General features: G+C 41.7%; 1 protein-coding gene across 1 annotated transcript in view; it reads left to right on the forward strand.

Annotated features, from left to right (window-relative positions):
• The window catches only part of CENPF (centromere protein F), a 97,940-nt gene extending 78,913 nt beyond the window's left edge, over positions 1–19,027 (forward strand). Inside the window, exons 14-21 of the mRNA XM_032393171.1 lie at positions 245–3,094; positions 4,372–4,524; positions 6,949–7,125; positions 7,472–7,633; positions 9,985–10,147; positions 11,522–11,995; positions 13,013–13,191; positions 18,104–19,027. Of these exons, the coding sequence (XP_032249062.1) occupies positions 245–3,094; positions 4,372–4,524; positions 6,949–7,125; positions 7,472–7,633; positions 9,985–10,147; positions 11,522–11,995; positions 13,013–13,191; positions 18,104–18,307 (4,362 nt within the window). The 3' untranslated portion in view covers positions 18,308–19,027. The remainder of the gene's footprint in view (positions 1–244; positions 3,095–4,371; positions 4,525–6,948; positions 7,126–7,471; positions 7,634–9,984; positions 10,148–11,521; positions 11,996–13,012; positions 13,192–18,103) is intronic.
• Positions 19,028–23,862: the final 4,835 nt, after the last annotated feature.

Consider the following 23,862-nt stretch of genomic DNA (forward strand, 5'->3'; position numbering starts at 1 on the left):
TTGTCTTCGTGATCAATACCTTACCCAGTGCCTTGCCTGTGGAGAACACTTATTGAATGTTTGTTTAATTGTGTTGGGTATTTGGATTGAGAGAGGAGAATGGCGTGGGAAATATGCCATTTGAAGAGATGTGTTTAGCAGAGGCAAGAAGCCAGTTTCTATAAAGTAATAATTAAGCCTATTTATTCTATTTTGATTTCTCTTGAAAAATAAAATGAATTCTCATTGTATATTACAACTACAGGCTCTTCGGGGTGGAAACAATAGCTGTGATGTAAAAGAATCAGAAGAATATACTTTGGAAACGCAAGAGAGAACACCAAAGCGTGACATTCATCAGATTTGTGAAGAAGGTGTTCAGCAGGACCTCAATCTACAGACAGAAAAAATAACCAAGACCAGTCCAGTCAGATTCACAGGAGAATGGTCTAGGGAACAGTCCCCAGAAGCCAGTTATGAGACCCCAGCCGAAGACAAAACCCAGGGCTGTTTAGAACGCATATCTGAATTGTCACTTTCTGGTCCTAATGCTCTGGTACCTATGGATTTTCTGGAGACTCAGGTCACCATTCAGAATCTTCAACTGCAGGTAAAAGAGTCATCAAATGAGAATTTGAGGTTACTTCATGTCATAGAGGAACGTGACAAAAAAGTTGAAAGTTTACTAAGTGAAATAAAAGAGTTAGACTCAAAACTCGATTTACAGGAAGCACAAGTAACCACCAAGATGGAAGCATGTATAGAGTTAGAAAAAATAGTTGAGGAACTCAAGAAAGAAAAATCAAACTTAAGTGAAAGATTGGAATCCTTTTCTTGTGACAACCAGGAATTACACCAGAGAACAGAAAGTTTAGTAGGTCTCAATTCTAATTTAGAAATAGGTGCAGATAAATTGTCCCATGCAGTTAGTGAAGATAATGTGGCTGAGGTGAACGACAACTGGAGAGAGCGATTTCTTGATGTGGAAAATGAGCTAAAGAGGATAAAGTCTGAGAAAGGTAGCATCGAGCATCACGCCCTCTCTGTGGAAGCTGACTTAGTGACAGTTCAGACAGAGAAGCTATATTTAGAAAAAGACAATGAAAATAAGCAGAAAGTTATAACCCGCCTCGAAGAAGAACTCTCTGTGGTCACCAGTGAGAGAAACCAGCTTCATGGAGAATTAGATACTTTGTCAAAAGAAAATAAAGAACTAGATCTGATGTCTGAAAAGATGAAGCAGAAAATACATGAGCTCGAATCTCATCAAGGTGAGTGTCTCCATCACATTGATGTGGCTGGAGCAGAGGTAAAGGACAAAACACAGCTCGTTCAGACGTTGTCCTCTGACGTAACTGAGCTTTTGGAAGAGAACACTTGTCTCCGGGAGAAGCTGCAGAGTTTGGAAAAGGACTCACAGGCCCTGTCTTTGGTAAAAAGTGAGTTGGAAATCCAAATTGGACAATTGAATAAAGAGAAAGAATCACTTGCAAGGGAATCTGAAAGCCTGCAGACCAGACTGCATGAATCGGAACACGAAAAACTGACCGTCGCCAAGGCCTTGGAGGATGCGCTGATGGAGAAGGGTGAGGTTGCAGTGAGGCTGAGCTCAACGCAGGAGGAAGTGCACCAGCTAAGAAAAGGCATTGAGAAGCTGAGGGTCCGCATTCAGGCTGATGACAAGAAGCAGCTCCATGTTTTAGAGAAACTGAGAGAGAGCGAGCGTAAGACTGATTCGCTTCAGGATAAAGTCGAGAACCTTGAAAGAGAACTGCAGATGTCAGAGGAAAACCAAGAGCTGGTGATTCTTGATGCTGAGAATTCCAAAGCAGAGGTGGAGACCCTAAAAACACAAATGGAATTGATGACCAAAAACCTGAAAGATTTAGAATTAGACCTTGGCACAGTAAGGTTCGAAAAAGAAAATCTCATAAAACAACTACAAGAAAAACAAGGTCAAGTGTCTGAATTAGACACATTACTCTCTTCATTGAAAGGTCAGTTAGAAGAAGAGGAGAAAGAAAAAATAAAGATGAGAGAAGAATCCAAAGCTGCATTGGAGATGCTCCAAACACAACTGAAAGAGCTAAATGAGGAAGTAATAGCCTTGTGTCATGACCAAGAAATCCCGAAGGTCAAAGAACAGAGTATGGACTCCTCCGTGCAGGAAATACATCAGCTGAGGAACAGCATTGAACAGCTGAAAGTCCGCCTGGAAGCTGATGAAAAGGAGCAGCTCCAGGTCTTAGGAACACTGAGGGAAAGTGAACAGCACGCCGACTTGCTTAAGGATAGAGTAGAGAACCTTGAAAGAGAACTAGAGATATCAGGGAAAAACCAAGAGTGCGTGATCCTTGAGGCTGAGAATTCCAAAGCAGAGGTGGGGACTCTAAAAGCAAAAATAGAGGAGATGGCCCAAAACCTGAAAGATTTGGAATTAGATCTTGTCCATATAAGGTCAGAAAAAGAAAATGTGATAAAAGAATTACGGAAGGAGCAAGGACGGGTATCTGAATTAGAAGTATTAAATTCTTCCTTTGAAAATCTATTGCAAGAAAAAGAGCAAGAAAATGTACAGATGAGAGAAGAATCTAAAATAGCAGTGGAGATGCTTCAAACGCAAATAAAGGAGCTAAAGGAGAAAGTGGCGGCCTTGTGTCATGACCAAGACACCTGGAAGGCCGAAGCGCAGAATCTGCGCAGTCAAGTAGATGCTCTTGAACACGAGAAGGCTCAGGTACTGCGAGGCCTTGACGAGGTCAAGAATAATTACCTTAATGTGCAGGCTTCTGCAAATGGCCTCCTTCAACAAGTAGAAGATTGCAAACAGAAGCTAGAGGAGAAGGAGGAAGAAGTCAGCATACTGAAAAATCAGATTCAAGACCAAGAGCTGCTCACCTCTAAACTGTCCCAGGTGGAAGGAGAACAGCAGCTTTGGAAGAAGGAAAAAGTGGAACTGGATAATCTGCTGGTGGAATTGGAGCAGAAGATCCAAGCACTGCGATCCAAAAATGACACTTTGCGGGACACCTTAGAAGCACTACAGAAATCTCACAAGGATCTGGAGAAAGAGCTTGAAATGACAAAAATGGAAAATGTGTCCTTTGTTGAAAAAGTAAGTGGCCTAAGCTATGTACGTTTGAATATGTAGTCATGAGGGAGGGAAACCACTGTGTGAATCAGATTTCCTTCTGGACAGTGTCTGCCGTATGGGACCAAACTCTGTAAAGGTTTTAAGTTTGTGGGGCCTTGAACTTCGGGGGCGTTGAATTGGCTCCAGCAGCAGTGACTCTTTGCTTTGGCACACATTTACATGGGACACTTCTATGGATTAGCCCAGGTTTTCAGTGTGGCACCTGGGCATGGGAGAAGCTTTGGGTGAGGCATAGTTCCTGGTTCTAATTATAGTTTTCTTTCTTATAGTACATTAGAGTCCTAGCTTTCCAGTACTCAGCTGGGAACTCCTGTCAAGGAGACTGTAACAGTTGCTAGTGAGGATCAGGTGGGAGCCCCAGTGCCCCTGCCCTGCCTTTTTGCCTTTAGGAGAAAGTACTATCAAAGGGGCTGATATAATGGTAACCAACAGAACCCTCATGCCTCCCAGGACATGTCTCGGGGATTTTGTGCTTTCAGCCCCTCTTATACCTTCTCTTTGTGCAACCTCCCGTTTTGTTAGCTGGTGGTTAAAGGGGAAAATCTGCCATCAGGGGGCTCAATTAGTAATGAAAAATTTTTGCCCTCTAGGCTTACATACTGATCTAGGAAAATGATTGCTTCAAATTTAATATTTGCCCAGTAAAAACTGAAAGAAAAGGAGTGTCCAGAAAATGGGATCAATCATAACCCTATAATATTTTCCAGGAATTTCAAGTTTTGACACAATTTGCAAGAGATGGCAGTTATGATAGAGATCATTTGGCAAATTCTTCCAGGCTCTTTCAACGTTAGGGGCAAATGCCAACAATAGGGCTTTAACTGGTTTTAACTAATCCTAGGCATGTTTCTTGCAGATTAGTATGGCATTGGGGGATTAGTAGAGATCCCAGAACTGATAAAAAATAAGGCGCTACCTCATACAATGGTCTCTAATGTTTATGTTTAATACAAATTAATACCTTTATGAAGGATTTTAAGACTTAGTAATATTATCTCTCCTTGTCGTTGCTTTCCTTATTGCTGTCTTCTTTTATTAAATCTTGGCTGAGAAGAAAAGGTAAGCTTGCCAGTAGGTTTTGAGGATAGTAGTTGAGTGGATTAGTAAAGGGAGGATTAGCCCGGTTCCATTTTATTACTGAAGGTGAAAGGAAATGTTATGAGTGTGTTGTATCAGAGTGATTAATTTGCACAAAACAGGCAACCCAAAGCAGATCCTAACAAAAGATGAAATTTCAGGTAAACGCAATGACTGGGAAGGAAACCGAGCTGCAGAGGGAAATGCACGAGATGGCGCAGAAAACAACAGAGCTGAAAGAAGAACTTATTGGGGAGAAAAATAGGCTAACTGAAGAATTAAATATAATGTCGGAGGAAATAAAGAGCAGCAAGGTAAGTTTCTCTGTGACGTGCTCATGATGCTCTGATAATGCAGTGTGCACCCTCTCCCTGTTTGTTTTTTCTAAGACCTGGAATGTACCAGACTTTTTTTAGCTTTTGAAAAAAATAGACCCACACTTCAGTCACAATGAGACTTGCACTCATCTTCACCTTCCAGCCCTGTCGAGAGCCCAGAAGAAGCCCCAAGCGGCTTCGGCACACGTGAAAATTCCTGTCATGGAGCCCAAATATTTTACATGAAAGGCGAGCCTGGTACTACGTTAACTCGCATCAGAAATAGATTTCCTGCAGCTTTCAACAGGTTTATCGGCTTTTCTAGCCTGCCTCAGATGGGGAGCCAGAACATTGCCAGAGACAGATGCCCTGATCTTGCTAAGAACTGCAAAGTCAGGGGAAGTCACAGAGAAGTGTAAAGTTGGAACAGTGTTGGGATGTTATTTTAGGGCAGGGTTCCTGTAACAGATCTGTAGCATCTGGGCCGCCCCTCCCCACTGCTGTTTGCAGAGCAGACGTTGCTGATTCATGCCCTCCCCTCCTCCTGAAACTCTTAACACTGAGTCCCATGGAGCAGCTACCATGCACACAGAGCTGGCAAGTTCAATGAAACCTGTTTGCCAAACCTGGTTAAACGGTGAACACTCGCATATCCATGACGTCCTCGTGCACATTCATCCCTGGGAGGTACTTAGCAAAGGGTAATGAGACAGAGTTGTGATTGCGACCCCGAGCAGTCACAAAGAGTTGACATGCTATTGGTCAGAGCCTGTGTAAGGAGTTGGGGAAATGTGTCCTTTAAATGCAGTATTTAATCTAATGAAAATCGAAAAGGTTTGGCATCTCATCTCAGCAACTGACTCATGGAATTTTCTGGCAATCCTGCGTGGAAGGAGTTTGTACGAATGATATTTGAGTACTGCACCTGCTGGAATTTCCTTTGGTACTGAGCAGCTTGGGAGTATCCCAACTTGAATCTGGTTTATAGGCTCTACTTTAGAAGGCAAAGCGAGGTGTTTAGCCTCCAGTCCATAGTGCTGTGCTGTGGTTTCTGCACTCAGAGAGCTTACGGTCTAGACACACGATAAGTCATTAAATAGGAGCTATAGAAGATAAGCATAAGCTCGCAAGTGCTATAAATCAATCAAACAACATTCTTTACGGCAGACTAATTGGGAAGTGGGATGTGTGGGGAACCTAAGTTAGGTAGGGAGGTCAGAGAATGTCACCTGCAGGATGAGGGCTCAGCCGTGTGGGAAACAGTGCAGAGGAAGGAAGTTTCTAGGTCTAGAGAGCAGTGTGGCAACATCTCTGAGATTGGAAAAATCTTAGTTTTTTTAGAAATTGAAAGGAAGCCATTATGAGCTAGAAAATGATACGAAAAGAGATTAGAGAGGAAGGATAGTCATGGTAAAGAATTAGAATAAAATCTAAAGGGATGCCAAATACACGAGGCTGGAGTTTAAAGGGAAGGTTTAGGATGGCTAGTTTGGAATCTAGGTAGTATTCACGAATTGGGGGAATGGTAGAAGATACAGTTGGAGAAGAGAAGGTGGTTCGGTGCAGAGACCTCCGCACGCAAGAGAAGATGGAGAAGGAGGAGCCAGCAGAGAGAACAGGAAGGCGTGATGAGGTGAGCAAGGAGTGGAGGGTCTCAGGGAGGGAAGAGTGGTGAGCAGCACCACATACTACCCAGAGCTTGGACGGGCTGAAGAGTGCTCCTTGGATTTGCAATGGGGAGTTTGCTGAGACCATGGAAAGCGATTTGAGGAGGAGGTGGGCTAAAACCAGGTCGGAGGGCTTGAGTCAGTGGAGATGAGGAAGTCAACGCGGCGTGTATAGAAACGCATAGAAGCAGTCATTTGGGATCAGGCACGGGGAACACGGGGGCCTTCGGAGCTGGAGTTCTGCCTGTCTCACACAGTGAAGGGAGAGAGGGACAAAAGAGGTGAGGGCATTTGGAAGGAAATTCTCACAGTGATAGAACATGTAATCGAAGCTGGTCAAGGAAGAAAACGTAAGTCTGGAGGGGCTTGAGTGTGACGGTGGGGATGGTACGGGTGCTGTTGATGATGTCAAGGAATTTCTGCAATGCAAGCACTTCAGTAAAGGAGCCTGGAAGCCTAGGAGGGCACGGTCCAGACTGGTTCAGCTAAAGCTGCGTTCTCAGAGTCTGTGGTCCTAGTGGATGTGACCTTGGGGGTGGTTGGGCTGGAGTAAAAGAAATTGTCATTGGAGGTGAAGTCAGTTTCAAGGGAGCACATCACTAAGGGTTATAGCACTATTCTATGTAGATTTTTTTCTTATCTGTAAATTCTTTTTCTCTTTCTTTTTTTTTCATTTCAGTACTCAGTATTCCCTAAAGCTATATATCCAGGTTCCTAATTATTTTCCCATGATTTTTTTTACTTTTCTCATTAGGGTCAGCTGAAGGAACTCATGCTAGAAAATAGTGAATTGAAGAAGAATTTGGATTGCGTACAGAAGAACCGGATGGAAAAGGAAGAGAAAGCGCGAGAAGAAATAGCTGAGTATCAGCTACAGCTGCAGGAAGCTGAAAGGAAACACCAGGTTCTGCTTCTGGATACAAACAAACAGGTAAAAACTTGGGGTTTGGTACCTGGAGGAGCCGGAGAGTGGTGTGTGTGGACCATGGTAATGAGGCATTTTTTACAAGAAGGTCAGTGTTGTGCATTATTGCATAATACAGTCTTCTGAAGGGTCCCATCATCTTACCTGCAGGATCTTCCACAGTTACCTCACAGGTCTTATTTTACGACGTGAGCTTTTAAAATATATTTCCTTCCATCTTGGAATAGATTAATAGCAGAGTCCCAAGGATTATTTGAAATGGTCCTTGGGACAGCCGTTTTCTTTATTGTTTGTTTTCCTTTAAATTTTTTTAGCTGAGCCTCCTGACTAAAGTAACATTTTTCCATCTTAGTATGAAATGGAAATCCAGACATACCGAGAGAAACTGTCTTCTCAGGAAGAATGTCTCAGCTTGCAGAAGGTGGAGGTAGATCTCTTAAAGTCCAGTAAAGAAGAACTCAATAATTCTTTGAAAGCTACCACTCAGATTTTAGAAGAACTGAAGAAAACCAAGGTATGTTCCTTTTTCATGACTTCATGACTTAGAATGATTCATACAGGTAATGGTGGTTTTCATCACATGGAATTAATGCTTTCATTTTAATTGTTATGACTTTTTTTTTTTTTTTTTTGGTAGTCAAAAATAAAAGCATCAGTTCTCTGCTGAGTTATTTCTTAAAAATCAGTGGATGATCTGTGGTCTCACAGCTTATGCATTGTTCAGTGAATCCTCTCAAATTAGAGGATGGTAAAAGACTTTCTCGAGATGGATATGAAGATCCAGGTGATAGCAGATTAGGGCAGGCCTCTCCGGCTGTAGATAATAATTTCGTGGGTAATTCCAAAGTCTTGTTTGATTGGTCTCCAAGTTCACTGCTGTCACCAAACCCACTTTTCCCATGGCTCATGGGGAGATCAAGAAACACTTGGTCATGCACACATATATGTACGCTCTCCTCTTCCTCTCCATGCAAGGATCATAAAACTTTCTCCTTTACAAAAAAAAGGTGAACCGTAGTCTTGGGATTGTTCCCCCAATTATAGGTGGTGCTACAGTAATTCTACTTCTTAGAAAGAGAGGCTTTTTGATTCCTACAGATATTTTTCATAAGATGAATACCATCTAGGATATATAATAAAGAACCTGGAAGAGAAATATCTACAAAGGTCTTTACTTAAAGGTGATTTAAATTGCAAAAATTATGATATCGTATATCTAATACATTGAAACAAAAGTAGGGGTAAACTTCTTATGTCTGTAGCTCTTAAATAATTCTCAAGGTGAAGGAAATATACCAATAAAATACAAACTAAGAAAAGTCAAGATAACATTCATGATCACTAATGTTCTTCTGCTACAAAATGAGACATGTTAGGTTTCATAACAGAAAGAAGAGCTTCAGGTTTACTTTTTTATTTGCTCACTTTCTGCCTTTAAAACAAATTGAGGTAAAATTGGTAATAAAATGATACTTTAGTTTCAGGTATGCTTTCTGCTTATCTAATTGTTGACAGTTCTATCGTGGGGAATGTCTGTATTCACACATACTGGGTACAAAATGGCTCGTTGTTAGTTGAGCCCACTCAGATTGCATATAATTTTAATTAGGTCCAGTTAATAAGCACTGTTGAAATGGAATTAAATGGATCTCTAATCCAATTATGGTTGGAATCAGAAATAAAAATCCTGAAAAATGCAGATTTACTGCAACACTGCTAATATTATTCCAAGATGAAATAATATACAAAGAATGAAATCTACTTGCAACATGAATGTGATGCTCAGGTTCTTTGTTTTTTTTAAATAGTTTGGTCCGCCTTTGTACGGTCATGATCTCTTATGGGAAACTCTTGGAGCTAGCTTGTTTTAGAAGTCTGCATTTTTTAGATATTACATAATACGATGCATGTGCCATATATTACATAATATCCCAGCAAGGTATGGGGTAATACTTCATAATCAAATTCATATTTCTGCAACAAAATGTATGACTATTCTCACAAGGTGGGATAAATAAAGACTGTATATAAATACTTCTGTATCTGGTTCAGGTCAGGCTTTTCCTCTAAATCATTGTCTGAGCTTTTTCTTGGAATTTGCAGATGTAGTTAAGGAATCCTGAACTTGTACTCCTGAGAAGTGTATGATGCTATCATTCTCCCACCATTCTATTCGCTTTCTATTTGCGCAACTGTAGAATTTAAGTTTGTATTGTGAGCCGTAATATTATTTGGCCTTCACTTGGTGTCACCAACACAGATGCCATCTTGGGTGTTGAAATTGTGCAAAGGCACAGACTACAAATGGAAACACAATTCTGTCATCGAGAAGTTTTTTTTTTTAAGATTTATTTATTTATTTGACAGAGAGAGTGAGCACACAGAGGGGAAGGGCAGAGGGAGAGGGACAGAGAATTTCCAGCAGACCCTTCGTTGAGCGGGGAGCTTAACACAGGGCTCGATCTCACGACCTGGAGATAAGGACCTGAACCAAAACCAAGAGTCAGATGCTCAACTGACTCCACCACCTAGGCACCCCTATCATCAAGAAGGTTTGACCCACCAAAAATATGCCCATGTATCTCCCACCTTAACCCCCCAGGTGTGATTCCCATTGAACAAACCCAGACATGGCGGGCTCCTTAATAGAACACTGTCTTAGGAACCAAGATTTATGCTTGCCAATAAAACCACAGTGTCCACTGGGGAGACCTAGGAAACCGGATAGAGAAGATGAATTGTTTTATTTTGAACATCATAATTCTTAAATTTATAATATATGATTCTTAATTATATCCATGATTATTTTCCCATATGCTCATAAAAAGAAATTCAAGATTTTAAATTCAAGGTTTTGTTTCATAGGCGGACAGTGTAAAATACACAAATCAGTTGAAGAAGGAAAATGAGCGTGCCCAGGGGAAAATAAAATTGTTGATCAAATCCTGTAAACAGCTGGAAGAGGAAAAGGAGATGTTGCAGAAAGAGCTATCTCACCTTGAAGCTTCACAAGAGAAACAGAAGACAGGTAGGCATTAATTGGGCACATCCATGAGCCAAAACTCCTTTCCACTAGTGAAACCATACACGTATGGTGTGTAGGCACAGAAATGTTTTTAGTGCTGTGTTTTTTTGTTTTGTTTTGTCTTATTTTTTTTTTAGTTTCAGTTTTTTTGCTTATGTTCAGTTAGCCAACATCTATAGCACATCATTAGTTTTTGATGTCGTGTCCAACAATTCATTAGTTGCGTGTAACACCCAGTGCTCATCACAACTAGTGCGGTGTTCTGTTACTGCATGTCGACTTCCAGCAGGTATCCATTTTCTAGTTTCTAAATTTTGTGCTCAGCTTGGGGTCATAGGATTAGTAGGATTCAGAATGAAGTCTGCAGTTTGAAATAGAATCATTGCATCTTCTGTTCTATAAAACATACAAAAAACTGGCAGCACTTCTTGCTAATGAGCTGTTCCAAGAAGGGTTTTTCACATGGATGTCCATTTAAGTAGTCCCTACGTCAAAGGCAGATTGCCATTCTCAGCTGGCATTGGTCATTTATCAACCCCTGATTCTGGTTGTCCTTGGCCCATCCTTGTGGGTCCACTAAGTGGAAGGCTTAGGGGCTGTATGTTTGGGTGTGGAGGTAAAATAAAAAAGAAATGGCGACTGTCCTTGTCACTTTTTTCCACTTACGTCTGCGGAGTAGAATGCTCTCACTGTGTGGAAAGGTGGCGGCAAGCGTAGTATGAAGGGCTCTTCTGGAGCACGGCTTCAGACAGTGGGTCAGCGATCTTCCCTGCTGAGATGAGGACTTGGGATATATTGTGCATCCAGGGAGTTTTTCCAATGGATTTGGTGCCAACCATGACAGCTACAAGTTGACCAGGACTCCCACCTTTGAAGCATCCCCCAGGCACTTGTCCATCTGATCCTCCATTGTTTAAAAATGGTTTTTAGAGCTCTTTTCGACTTGTCTTGTCACTAGCCCTCTTCTGTTTCCCAAAGCTATTCCAACAGATTTCATATTATTTACCAACTTTTATTGTTCACTCACTTATGCTAGAAAGAATGGACAGGGGAAAATTGGGGATGTGATCGATTAATTCATCTGATCTTATATGAAGTGCAAGGAAGGATGGGTTGGCTGGAATACAAGTTTGAGATTTTGATGGATTTTATTTAAGCTATCTTAATGAAAGTCATTTAATCTACTAGAATATGTACCTTGATACGGTCCCTCCCAAACAGGAGTTGTTTGATCTATAAGAACACACATTAGATATATCTCCCCACTTCTCTTAAGCGAAAATCAAAAAACAAATCTAAGGTTATCTACTTTATGATGCCCAGTGTTGATTAGAGAAGTGTCAAGTGATGTACAATGTGTCACTTTATTTTTGACAGGTACCGTTGTGGATTCTAATGTAGAAGAATTAATGGCTGAGATAAAAGAACTGAAAGAAACTCTTGAAGAGAAAAACAAGGAGGCCGATGAATATCTGGACAAGTACTGTTCCCTGCTCATAAGCCATGAGAAGTTAGAGAAAGCCAAAGAGATGTTGGAGACACAAGTTGCTCGTCTGAGTTCACGGTCTAAACTTAATCTCCAGAATTCTCCTTTGCTAAATTCAGTTGTTCCAGAAGCCTCTCCAGCCCCTTCTGCTACTGAAAAGAAGTTGTCATCCAGCCAAAATAAAGCTTCAGGCAAAAGGCAAAGGTCCACTGGGATTCGGGAAGATGGGGGAGGCACAGCGCCTTCTACCCCAGAGACATTTTCTAAAAAGAGTAGGAAAGCAGTCAAAAGTGGCATTCACCCCACAGAGGATGCCAGAGACACTGAGTTTGAGCCAGAAGGCCTTCCAGAAGTTGTAAAGAAAGGTAGGCATAATTTAAAAGCAAAATTATTTGTGTTCTTTTGCAATTCCCTGTAAAAATCCACATATAAAAAAGACAGAAGCATTTATGTTTTAGATTATTGTGCAACAGTGCTAGGTGACCTTCAGAAACAACAGTCCACCTTTAAATTGGTAAGGAATATTTTCCTTTCTGCGTGAGATAAGGACTAGGATCTAATTACTCATGTTTACAGCACGAAACGTGCCAGTAGATTTCAAAAATGACTATTCAAAACCTGTTTGGAATTTGATGTTTCTGTGCTGAAAAATCCCCAAATTGAGGACACTTTTCAAGCTTTTTCACCTTTAGTCCATGTCTTGTCCAGGTAGGAGGTGAGGTGGGGGGTGGGCCCCCTTGGCTGGAGCCACTTACCACTTTTTGTTTTTTTTAATTTAAACCCAGTGATTGATCCTTAAAGTGTGGCCCAGGGACCTGGGCCAGTCTAGGAACATGCATCTCCCGTCATGTCCACTCCCTCTGTGCAGGGAGACCAAGTGAACACACAGTGCAATCCCTCTTTTACGGGGTCGGCTGTCTCCTCCCACCTGGTCTCTGCCTAAGTAGCAGGGGATGTTACCATTTTACCTTTTCTCGTTTTAAACAAGAGCTGGCTTTCCCCCCACCCTTTTCCATTTGATCCTCCTTTTTCTCTCCAATCCAAATTTTATGGGAAGGCTTGCTGGTATGTTCTTCAGATCTTAGAAAAATGCGAGTTAAGACATCTAATTAGAAGAAGAAGAAGCGGGAAAAAAAAATTTCTATTTAATGTTATTTTCCCTTTTTCCATTGTGTTTTCTTGTGTGTCTGGTAAGAGAAAACCCACTAGTTTCTTGTTTGATTTGGCAACTGTGAAGTTAATCGCTTGTCTGCTGTGGCTAGCAGGAAGTGTTTCTGGAGTTACTCTTACACTGGTGAGAACTCTAGCTGGTACATGCTGTTTCCATTGTAGATTCAGTTGGCCCTAGCAATGATGACAGCCAGCGTTTTTTTTGCCCTTAGGGTTTGCTGATATCCCAACAGGAAAGACAAGCCCGTACGTCCTGCGGAGAACAACCATGCCGACTAGGACCAGCCCCCGCCTGGCTGCGCAGAAGTTAGCACCCTCCCCACTAAGTCTCAACAAAGAAAATCATGCTGAGGCCTCCCAACCAATAACTGGCGGCAGCAGGTCACAGAAGGTAACCCCTAGGAACCTGTATCTGCGGTCCCAAAGCCAGGAAATCCCAGTGTTGTCAGGCAAGGGTCTGACACTGACTCAGGAGCTCTTTAGTCTCACCTTCTCCGTGCAGTGTAAGGAAGCCAGTCCTGAGGACAGTAGTGAGCAGACCCGAGGATAAACATGACATTATCCTGCAGCTACAGTCTCCTCCTTGATCCAACAGGCCACTTAGAGTTTGAAGGAAAGGGTTAAATGAGGAGAAATCAGGGATCAGAACTCAAAGGGTTTGTAAGCACGTGTTAAGCCGTACATTGAAGGAATTGAAGAGGTCGTCTTTCTTTTGGCCACAGGCATTGCTCATTGCTTGTTTCACGCTTTTTCCTCTAATGCATTGGCCCCCCAGCTGCCAATTATTTTTTTTTCCCTATCTTTTATACTCCTTTACTTTATAAAAAGCAAATATTTCAGTAGACATCTAAAGAAAGGAGCTCTGTTGACACATTTCTCTACTTTGTTGATGGCAGAGTTATGATCTCAGTGACCTCTATGCACCTTGCAAACGGCCCAGTAAATGTTGTTTAAAGCATCGAGAATATTTGCTTTGCAGATCTTTGTTCATTATGCCATAAGATATACTAGCATTATGTATGCAAAGTATATGCATTTTATTGTACTCATGGTAGATAGTATTATAGAAGAAAGAAGAAAGTAAGGTTCATAAAGATCTAATCTGCCCAGAGTTAACACTCACTGTCTCTCACTTCCACGGTCTTATTCTTCTTCTCAGTGTTTCTCAAACAGGGGGTCACAGGAACATTGTTGGAAGTTGCTGGAATAGCTCCAAGAATTCTAAAAGTTTTGTGATTTTACTTTGATTGCTTACTTGTTAGTTTGAGTAACTATGGAATGTGAGTAGCTGACCCAGCAGACAAAGCCTTGAAAGTGTAGTAACCCCTACTTGTGTAATGTAATAAGTGTAATAAGTGAGTCTTTAAGTGAATGGGCATGGTCCTCAGTAAGATTTTAGATACCAAAATAACAAAGACATTGGGGGATTAGCTGCATCAAAGCAAGAACATATTTGTAAATGTTTGTTATGTTGATGTGTAAGAGCTATAAGCATTAAGGAATGTATACCTAGTCTTAAGTTTTTTCAAAACTTACATTATAATAAAATTTTTATTAATTCAGGGGTGAGGAAGAAGGGTCTGAGGTTCTCTTTCCCTTATTAAAATGGGCCCATCCGTTACTTGTATTAGAAATATTGACCATTTTGTGCAAATCCTCCCTCCCCATCCCCCTATCCGAAACCCCACTTTTCTTTCTTTCTTTTTCTCCTTCACATTTGGATCTATCTTCTGAATGCTGGTAACAACAAAACACTGGAGAGTATACCGGAGTAGGTCTTGACTTTCCAGTGACCCTAAGAACAGCTTCTTTTCCATAAAGCAACCAGTGTCCCTAAAGAGGGAAGCTTGCAAGCTTGACCAAAGCTTTCCACCACCAGCTAAGTCCTGACCTGCTCATCAGGTTTAGGTTCTGGTGTAGGCCGCACCATTTCCTTAGATGGTGGCTGAGTGGGAGCCACTCCTCCTCGCTCCTCCATACAAGCTAATACCCATTCCTGCTTGTCTCACACTTTCTGGGATCAAATGAAATATTTGTTTGGCTCTCTTAAAACAGAAAATCTTGACACGTACATAGGACTCTGTACTTCGATCTTTTATGGTGGCTCACTTTATTGTAACTCCTTGCTTAGATATCTGTCTTCTGAGCTGCAGTATGAGGACTGCGAGGCTCCTGACTGTGATTCTGGTTTCCCTGTGTCTTCTTCGTGTCTAATAACAGTGTCTGGCAGTCAGCAGCTTATTTGTTGAATGACTGGAGCTGCTAATGTTGTCCTAAAGTGATTACGATAATAGATGTTTAAAGGTATGTTAGGAAATCCTGTCGTGAAATCACCACATGGGTCATTTTTCTTCTTCTTTTATGAGGACTCGATGGAAAGGCAGTTTTCATGTGGTGTTCAGACTTATTATCCAGGACCAGAGCTTTGCACACTAGGGGGCCTGCTTTCCACGCTGCTGTGGAGCCTGTTCAATCCCGAGTAGTAACCATGGTTTCCTGCAGATTTGTGTTCAGTGCATTGGCACCAGGCTGCAGTCGGCACCAGCGCTTATGAATCGTGAAGCGGTTTTGTGCACTTGTGCAAATGAATGGGGGCTGGTTCCTCTTGAGGGGAGGTCACAGGAGACTTCATGGTTAGATGCAAACTCTTCAAAACCCAGCCTATTGATTTTTTAATTTAATTCAGCCTTTTCTGAGTCACCTTATAAAATGCTTGCCTCATCGGTTAAGCAAATTTCATCATTCAGGTTGAAAAATAGAGAGCCAAGGTATCTTTTCCGAAAGCAGTTGCTTAGAAACTCGGGATGATGAGCCCTCGCCTGAAGTGCCTGGCCGAGGTCTGAGAGAAAGATTTCCCTAGGTCATTTAGCAGGACCTTTAGTGACATCTGTCCAGTTCAAGGGGGGAGATGCAAAGTAGGTGAGGATCATTCTCTGTGATGTCTCTGGGATGAATAAGCCCAGGAGCTCCTCGTTTGCTGGGGACAAGCGAGTTGTGATTGTAGACTTGATCTGAACCTGGGGTTGGCGGTCAGGGCCAGAGGGCCTGCCACTAAATTTTAGGGGATGATGGTGATGCTGTCACCACAGTGTCAGTCAGCAGGCTAGTGGGGCCTTGTGTTTCTTACTGTGAGTGAGGTTCATTTTCACTGGGCCATCCATGTGCTTGTCCTCTGGCCTCTGCGGTGGATGCAGACATAGTTTGTAAGACAGTCAGGGTAGGGGCCTGATGTGGGGCTCGATCCCAGGACCCGGGATCATGACCTAAGCCGAAGGCAGCCGCTTAACTGACTGAGCCACCCAGGCGCCCCTACACTTATTAATAGTTGAAATACTTGGTGAATTGGACCTCATCTACTTATAGAGAAAAGTCTGAGGCCAACTAACCAACATGAGGATCAAATTCACAGTTTAAACTGATCACGGACTATAATTCCCTCAGTTCAGTGTCAGAGAAATGGGGTCTAGAGGGGGAAGCCAATGGGTGGGCTTTGGCTATTTAATTGGGATTAAGAAAGAGTTTTACTGGCTCAGATATTCTTTTCCCAATGTGAGTGATCTTTCTCTCTCTCTTAAATGGTGAACCTGAAGATCTGACTTTCCTACATCCGATGGGTTCAAGGGAAATGCCTGTCTTTTGTATCACTTTCTACTTAAAAAAAAAAAAAAAAAAAAAGTACCAGTAAAACTCTGTTTTTTTCCTTTAACTTTCCACTAATGGTAATTTTCCACTAAGTCCTGATCCTTAGAGGCTGCTCCTTTTAAGTGTCCTGCATATAATCTTGAGTTAGAGGCAAGCTTTCCAGGGATTTGATCTGTGGGCCAGATTTACTATGTTTTCTGTAATGAAAAGTATTTAGCTGCCTTTTAAAACCACACACTTCCTATGGAAAGAATATAAATGGGGAAATAATTTCCATTCTTTTTTTCTTGTTGCTTCAGAAGGAGGTCACTGGAGTCCGTTGCTCTCTGTCACGTCGCTCCTTTCCCTGTAGGGACTGAACACGGGTCGCCCTTGTTAAGAGTGCCCTTCCTCTTTACCTTTCAAAGATCTTCCTGTTGGAATCCTCCACTCTTGCCTTTAACTTTGGCTAAATGAAGCTTTTCTATCCTTCGTCTGTCTTGCTCCTCTTTCTCTTTCCCGACCCCATATCTTCTGTCACGACTGTGTAAACCTCAAAAACTCTTGACTCTACCAGCTACCCTGCCTTCTTGACTGCTTCTTAAAGTCTCACATTTTCTTTCTTTTTTTTTTTTTTTTTAAGATTTTATTTATTTATCAGAGAGAGAGAGCACAAGCAGGGTGAGGGGCAGAGGGAGAAGCAGGCTCCCTGCTGAGCAAGGAGCCCAAAGCGGGACTTGATCCCAGGACCTTGGGATTATGACTTGAGCTGAAGGCAGACGCTTAATCGACTGAACCACCCAGGTGTCCCAAAGCCTCACATTTTCTGAGATCCCTCTTTCTCTTAAAAGGCAGCGCATCAGAAAGGGGATTTACTCTTTTTGGACTTTATTATTTATTCTGATATAATTCAAATTCAGTATGGAAACAAAACAAATGTAAGTAGAGGGGCGCCTGTTTGGCTCAGTCGGTTAAGCGTCTGCCCTCAGCTCAGGTTATGATCCCAGGGTCCTGAGATCGAGTCTCCAGTGGGGCTCCCTGCTCTGTGGGGAGTCTGCTTCTCCCTCTGCTCCTCCCGCCCGCTCGTGCTCCCTCTCTCTCTCTCAAATAAATAAATAAAATCTTAAAAAAAAAAATGTAATTAGAACGTTTAAAATGACGGAAATGAGGAACAGGTTCTAGGTCTTTTAAATGTTGTACATAAAGCTTCCGCCCTATGAAGATAGTCTTACTCATTAGGATTACATTCATTTGAATGACAGCAGGGTTCACTTAGGCTGAATGAAAGCTGGTTTGGGTTCTCACTCAGGCATATATTGAAATTTGCCAGATAGTCAAGCCTATTCTGGGCACTAGGGATAGAACAGTAAAGAGGACATAGTCTTTGCCCTCAAAAAGCTTACCTTCTGATCTAAGAATGTCATACTAGCCTTGGGAGTGAGTCATTTTTGGCCATCAGAGGTGTCAAGGAAAGCTTGCAAGGTGACTCATCAGAGTTCATGTCCGACATCTTCCCAGCTTCTGTTAGGTGGAGCCTTTCCTCAGTGAAGAAGAAATGGTAAAGCTATGTACAACAGCTGCAGAGGGATTTAACTTAAAATTTGGTGAACATAAGCACTTTATTTTCATGTTGTAGAAATGTGAATGTGATTTAAACCTCTAACAAAGATGCTTTGTTACAGGTCAAGGTTGCTCAACAAAGCCCAGTGGATTCAAGTGCCCTGTTCCGAGAACCCACCACGAGCTCTCTCTCGGTCCGTAACCTTCCTGAGAGAAGTCCAGCTGACAGCCCCAGGGAGGGCCTGAGGGCCAAGCGAGGCCAGCTCGCCCCCAGCCCGGAAGCCGTCCCCGAGTCCAAGAGCAGCGAGAACTGTAGGGTCCAGTAGAAGTGACCTTGTGTGTCAGGACCCTGGCAGGTGGCAGGATTTGTCCAGAAGGCAGTGTGCCTGCAAAGGCTTTTCGTTAGTCAGGAGCACGTTATCAGTGGGAAGAAAACATTTCCTTATAAGTCTAAATATACGGTACTCTTTAGCTCTCCCATGTAGAAGTATTGAAAAAGTTCGAAAGCACTGATCACCAACTCACCATTGATAGTTTTCTTCCATGGCGTAAGTGGCGCTGTATAAAGCTTTTTGGTAATGTTGCACTTGTAGGGCAAGCGCTACGTCGCAACTTCTGTGTGTATGTGGATTTCACCCTAAGAAATCCAAAATACATCCTCTACTTCCAATGAAAAGCTCCCAGGAAAATGTGAACTTTTGCTTTATGACATTTCCTATGTGTAGAGCTAGGTAGGTATGAAATAATTTTAGATCAAGAATTTCTTTTAGTTGAATAAAATGGAGGAAAATCATGCGCACGTATACCCATGTGGATGTGCCCATCCTTATCCTCCAGTGTGTTTTCTAGATGTTTGCCTATATAACCTGTACATACTTGTGTGTGGGGCTGACGGGAGTTGTGTGTGTGTTTCCACTGGGCCTGCTTTGCAGGCTCCTTGAAGATGCAGTGTATCAAGTTTTCTGTCATTGTATTGTTTCTTCCTAAGACCAATTTGTTGCAGTTCTTTTAGTGTGCATTCTTATAAATAGTGATCTTGTATTAAAATAGGGCATTTTTTTCCTAATAAAAAAAAATCACTTGTTTTCTGTAAAAATGATTTCTAAATATAAATGCATTCTGAGCATTGGCACTATTTCTTGCTAATGTCAACAGTCTCTTATAAAAGTAAAAGAGTTTTGGGGGCGCCTGGGTGGCTCAGTTGGTTAAGCGTCTGCCTTAGGCTCGGGTCATAATTTTAGGGTCCTGGGATCGAGTCCTGCATCAGGCTCCCTACTCAGCAGAGTCTGCTTCTCCCTCTGCCCCTCCCCCTGTTCATGCTCTCTCTCTTTCTCTCGATCAGATAAATAAAATCTTAAAGAGTCTTAACAAATGATACTGGTATATTTAGTGAATATATTTGGTTATATTAAAAAACATGATTTGGAATGTGGGTCATGAAGATTATATAGGAATTATACAGGAATAATATGTCCAGCCAGTATCTGGCACATTGTGTGCACCCATTAAATTGCATCAGCAAGGATAAAAATATGTGGTATTTTCCAGCTCATTTATTGATGACAGGGTTTGAAAATATGCAGGCATTATGAGCCATATCAAACCAAAAACTTTGGAACAAGTCCTTTTGTCCTTGAATCAGGGTAAAAAACTTTTCCAGGACATGAACTAGTAAAACATAGTTTGTTCTTGGCTTTCAGTTCAGACTGATGTATAAACCTTGACAAATACTATCATTTATATTTTAAAATTGGCCTTTGTAAGGGAGCCTCTATTGTTGAATACTGCTTCAGTAATATTAAGCTACTTAGCATTCATCTACTGAAAGTGATATCCTGACTTTCCTCTTTCTTCAGTGTCTTGGGGTTGTGGTCTGGTGCAATACCCTTATCATAAATCATCCCAAGGCTGCCATGTGCTCAAGGGCATGGCCCGGAGTAGACATCACTGGGATCAGGCCATCAGCTTTGTTGGCTGTCTCCAGTTATTGGAAGATTCCACTCAGTAGGACTCGCTGGGTAGTTCCATGGGTCCTTGACAGCATCTTCATCTTTTCCTAGGTGGACAGTGTATCTGCTGCTCCTTGTTACAGGGAATACTTAGCATGCCTTTCATTTTTTTAATTGTTCACAGTCGTTATAAATGGGCAGCCAGCATATTAAGTATTCTTTTCCTCGAGCTAACAATACTCCCTTTACCATGCACCAAGCTGCATATAGGATGGAAAGTAAATATACCACAGTCCCAACTCTGAGGTACTTGATAAGCCAGTTAGGTCACAGATAAGATCCCAGCTGACAAATCATATGGAGAAACAGACCAACTCCAGAGAGCCAGGAGTCAGATTCTCAATCTGTAAAATGAGGGGCTTGGTGGAGATGATTCTTTCATCTTGAATATTCTGTAGGATCTCGGTTGGCCCTTTGTTTTATTGGGAATTATCAAGACTCCAAAGGGACTGCATCTTTAATAAAAAGGGAATAAAAACCAACATTTAATTGTAGCCCGATTTCCTAAGAATCACCCCTCCACCTGCACACATATTAACCTTTGAGATCTATTTGTGGTTTTTCTCATTTGTCCCCAGTCTATTTATTTTGTTGGAACTATGAACTTTTCACAGGTTTCTTTGAACCTGGAAAGAAGTTAAGACCCACTTCTTCCCAGGGGCCCCCAACTTTAGGAGGGGTGGAGACCTGTTCTACTTCCCAACTGGTTTGAGTCGGGGAAAAAACTTCTAACTCCTCTTAGGGTGGCTGAGCACATCGGCCTTAGGTTCTCCAACTTAGTTCTTCTGAAGTCATTCAGGCTATGTCAGCATGTCACGAAAGTAACTTAAATGGGAAATAAGCTATGATCAATTCTTTTGATTCATCGGTTTAATACACCACAGTCGGAAGTTGTACTCATCAGGGGCCTATATGTTATATTTCTCATTTGTGGTTGACAAAGGGAGTATCATTGTTTCTTCAGGAGGACACTAAGTACCTGGAATTGGTAGTTGCCAACTGGTTGTGGAGCATGGTTGAGCTATGCTCTCCCTCCCATTTCTATCCTATAAGCTGATTTCCTTTGAGAGGAAGGGGCTTTATGCTGGTTCACTGACCAGAGAGAACACTCAGAAGAGAATTTGGAGTGCTTCCGAAGAGCTAGCCCATTCTACTGGGAAAAGCCTGAGGACCTAAAACCAGCATCCCACCTCCAGGTGGCGCCATGTATCTGATGTCACTATTCACCTGAGCTGGGGACCAACTGCTGAAAACACTGTGTGGAACGTTACATGCATTTTACAGTGTTTTTACATGTTTGCTCAAACCTTAACACCTTTGTGAGGTAGACGTTAGGATCTCCACTTTATAGGTTGAGATTAAGAGACACAGGCAGAACTACGGACTCATACGTCTGAGGAGATCTTGTTTATAATAACGATGAGTTTCACAAAAACCTTGCAAAGTGGGGATTATCCTCATTGGATAAAAGATGAAACAGGCTCAGAGAATTGAAGTATTTCAACCTCAGTTTCATGACTGTAGAGCTCAATCTCTTGTGTGTATTGTGCCTCTCTAGAGGCAGGCTGTTCCAGAATAATTCTGATAGCACAACTATTCAAGAGATAGAAGTAGCTTTTCCACATTTTCTAAGCGGTGGAGATGCCCTTAAGTCTAGGATGATGGCATCTGACTTTGTTACCTCATACTGCGTTTTGTATATAAATATGAGACTAGCAATATATTTCAACTTGTGAAAATTATAACTACTTGCTTCATGCATAAGCATTATTTACTCAAAACTAAATCCTTTTAGAGAGTCTGTTTTGGAAAAATCTTGAAAAATCTAGAGATTTGTAAGGCTTTAAATACAAAAGTTTAGTATAATGTAGACCTTAAAAATGAGAAGCGTCAGGGGCGCCCGAGTGACTTAGTCAGCTGAGCATCTGAGACTTGATTTCGGCTCAGGTCATGATCTCAGGGTTGGGGGATCGAGCCCCGCATGGGGTTCCATGCTCAGTGTGGAGTCTGCTTGTCCCTCTTCCTCTCTGAGCTTGTGTTCTCTCTCTTTCAAATAAATAAATAAATAAATTCTTTATAAAAGGGAGAAGTGTCAGAATGCCTGGGCTCCCCATGTGACCTTGGGCAAATCACTCAACTCACCATGCCTCAGTTTCCTCTGGTAAAATTGGGAATAATAATAATAACTTTTGGAACTGTCATGATTAAATCAGTTAATATTTACATATGATTTTGCAAATAATAAAATGGTTATTCTGTATACAGATAATTACACAGATAATTTTTTAAAATATTGCAGCTTAAAATTGTTAGATAAATCTGTCTACCCAACACTACACATTAATTTCAGATTAAGTTCTGTCCTACAAGATTCTCACCATTCTCAATTTCACTAATGCTTATTTTGCAAATGAGTGTAATCACTATAAGTTTGTACGTATCATTCAATTACTGATCTTGCAAATTAATCATCCACTGGTTTTGGTTTTTCTTTGTTTGGCTCATTAAAAATACCCAAAGAAAACAACTACTGCAATTAAAAAAAAAAATGAGTTGTATTGCTGACGTTTATATATGAATTAGTTGTTTGGAACTCAGAATACATTTCCTTACAGGAACAACATTGCAGAATGTGCCTAAATTCAAGCTCAGATAGTCCATTTAGCTCCTAATATGTTAAAATCGTAATTACATTTGTTTCAACTATGCAGAACCTACATTCACAACATTGTTTTTTCTGAAAAATATGTATTTTAAGCATTGGGTGACCAGAAACTCATTCTTCTACCCCTCGGCCATTGTCCAGTGTGACCCACTCTCCTCTTCCCCCCAAATTTGTGGTGATCTAGTGATCCCAGGGGAGAGTCATGGGCGCATAGATTCCTGTCCACCACATTTCTAACAGTAGCTGCTCCTGGTATGAAAGGAAAAGTGATGGCTTTTATGTTGGTTCTGATGCTGCAGGCAAGGTCCATCCTCTGTGATGTTGATGTATTTATGTGAGTAAATGTAAGTGATTTGTTCTATTCATGTTGTAGAAAATCACAAGGAAACACACATATCCCCTGATTTCATACATTTTTGTTCACTTGTAGATGGGAGTTCCAGCCCACAAAATTCTCATCAGCCCCCATTCCCTTGGTGCAAAGAATGTGGCTGATGAATAAGATGACTGTACTTTGGGGCGCCTGGGTGGCTCAGTCGTTAAGCGTCTGCCTTCGGCTCAGGTCATGATCCCAGGGTCCTGGGATCGAGCCCCGCATCGGGCTCCCCGCTCAGCGGGGAGTCTGCTTCTCCCTCTCCCACTCCCCCTGCTTGTGTTCCCTCTCTCGCTGTGTCTCTCTCTGTCAAATAAATAAAATCTTTAAAAAAAAAAAAAAGATGACTGTACTTTGTTATTCCTCTCTCTTCTAGGGCACCTTGAGGATGCTCAGAGGGTAAAGTTTATCTGCATAAAAATACCGTATTTGCCAAATGGAATCCTTGCCGTTTCAAATGTTTTATAGCCTTTGATATTTAATAATCCTATGAAGTGGGTCCTATTTTACCACTCAAGAAGAGACCTAAAGAGGTTATTAAGTTTGTGGCAAAGCAAAACTGAGGCTCTGGTCTTGATCCCCAGTCCAAGGCGTGTGATATATTACCCTCTGCCCCCAAGTAGAGAGTAAAGGGATTCAGGAGGCCAAGAAGCTAGACGCCAGCCGGCCCGACAAGTTCTTTTTAGAATCCCATTCGGAAACCCAAGGCTGGAAGTTTCCCTCTTTCCTGGCTTAGGACAACGCCACACCTAGGGAGAGCGTGCTTTCTTTTTTTTTTTTTTTTTAATTTTTTTTATTGTTATGTTAATCCCCATACATTACATCATTAGTTTT

Source organism: Phoca vitulina, unplaced genomic scaffold, assembly GCF_004348235.1.
Source record: "Phoca vitulina isolate PV1807 unplaced genomic scaffold, GSC_HSeal_1.0 scaffold71, whole genome shotgun sequence".
NCBI lineage: Eukaryota > Metazoa > Chordata > Mammalia > Carnivora > Phocidae > Phoca > Phoca vitulina.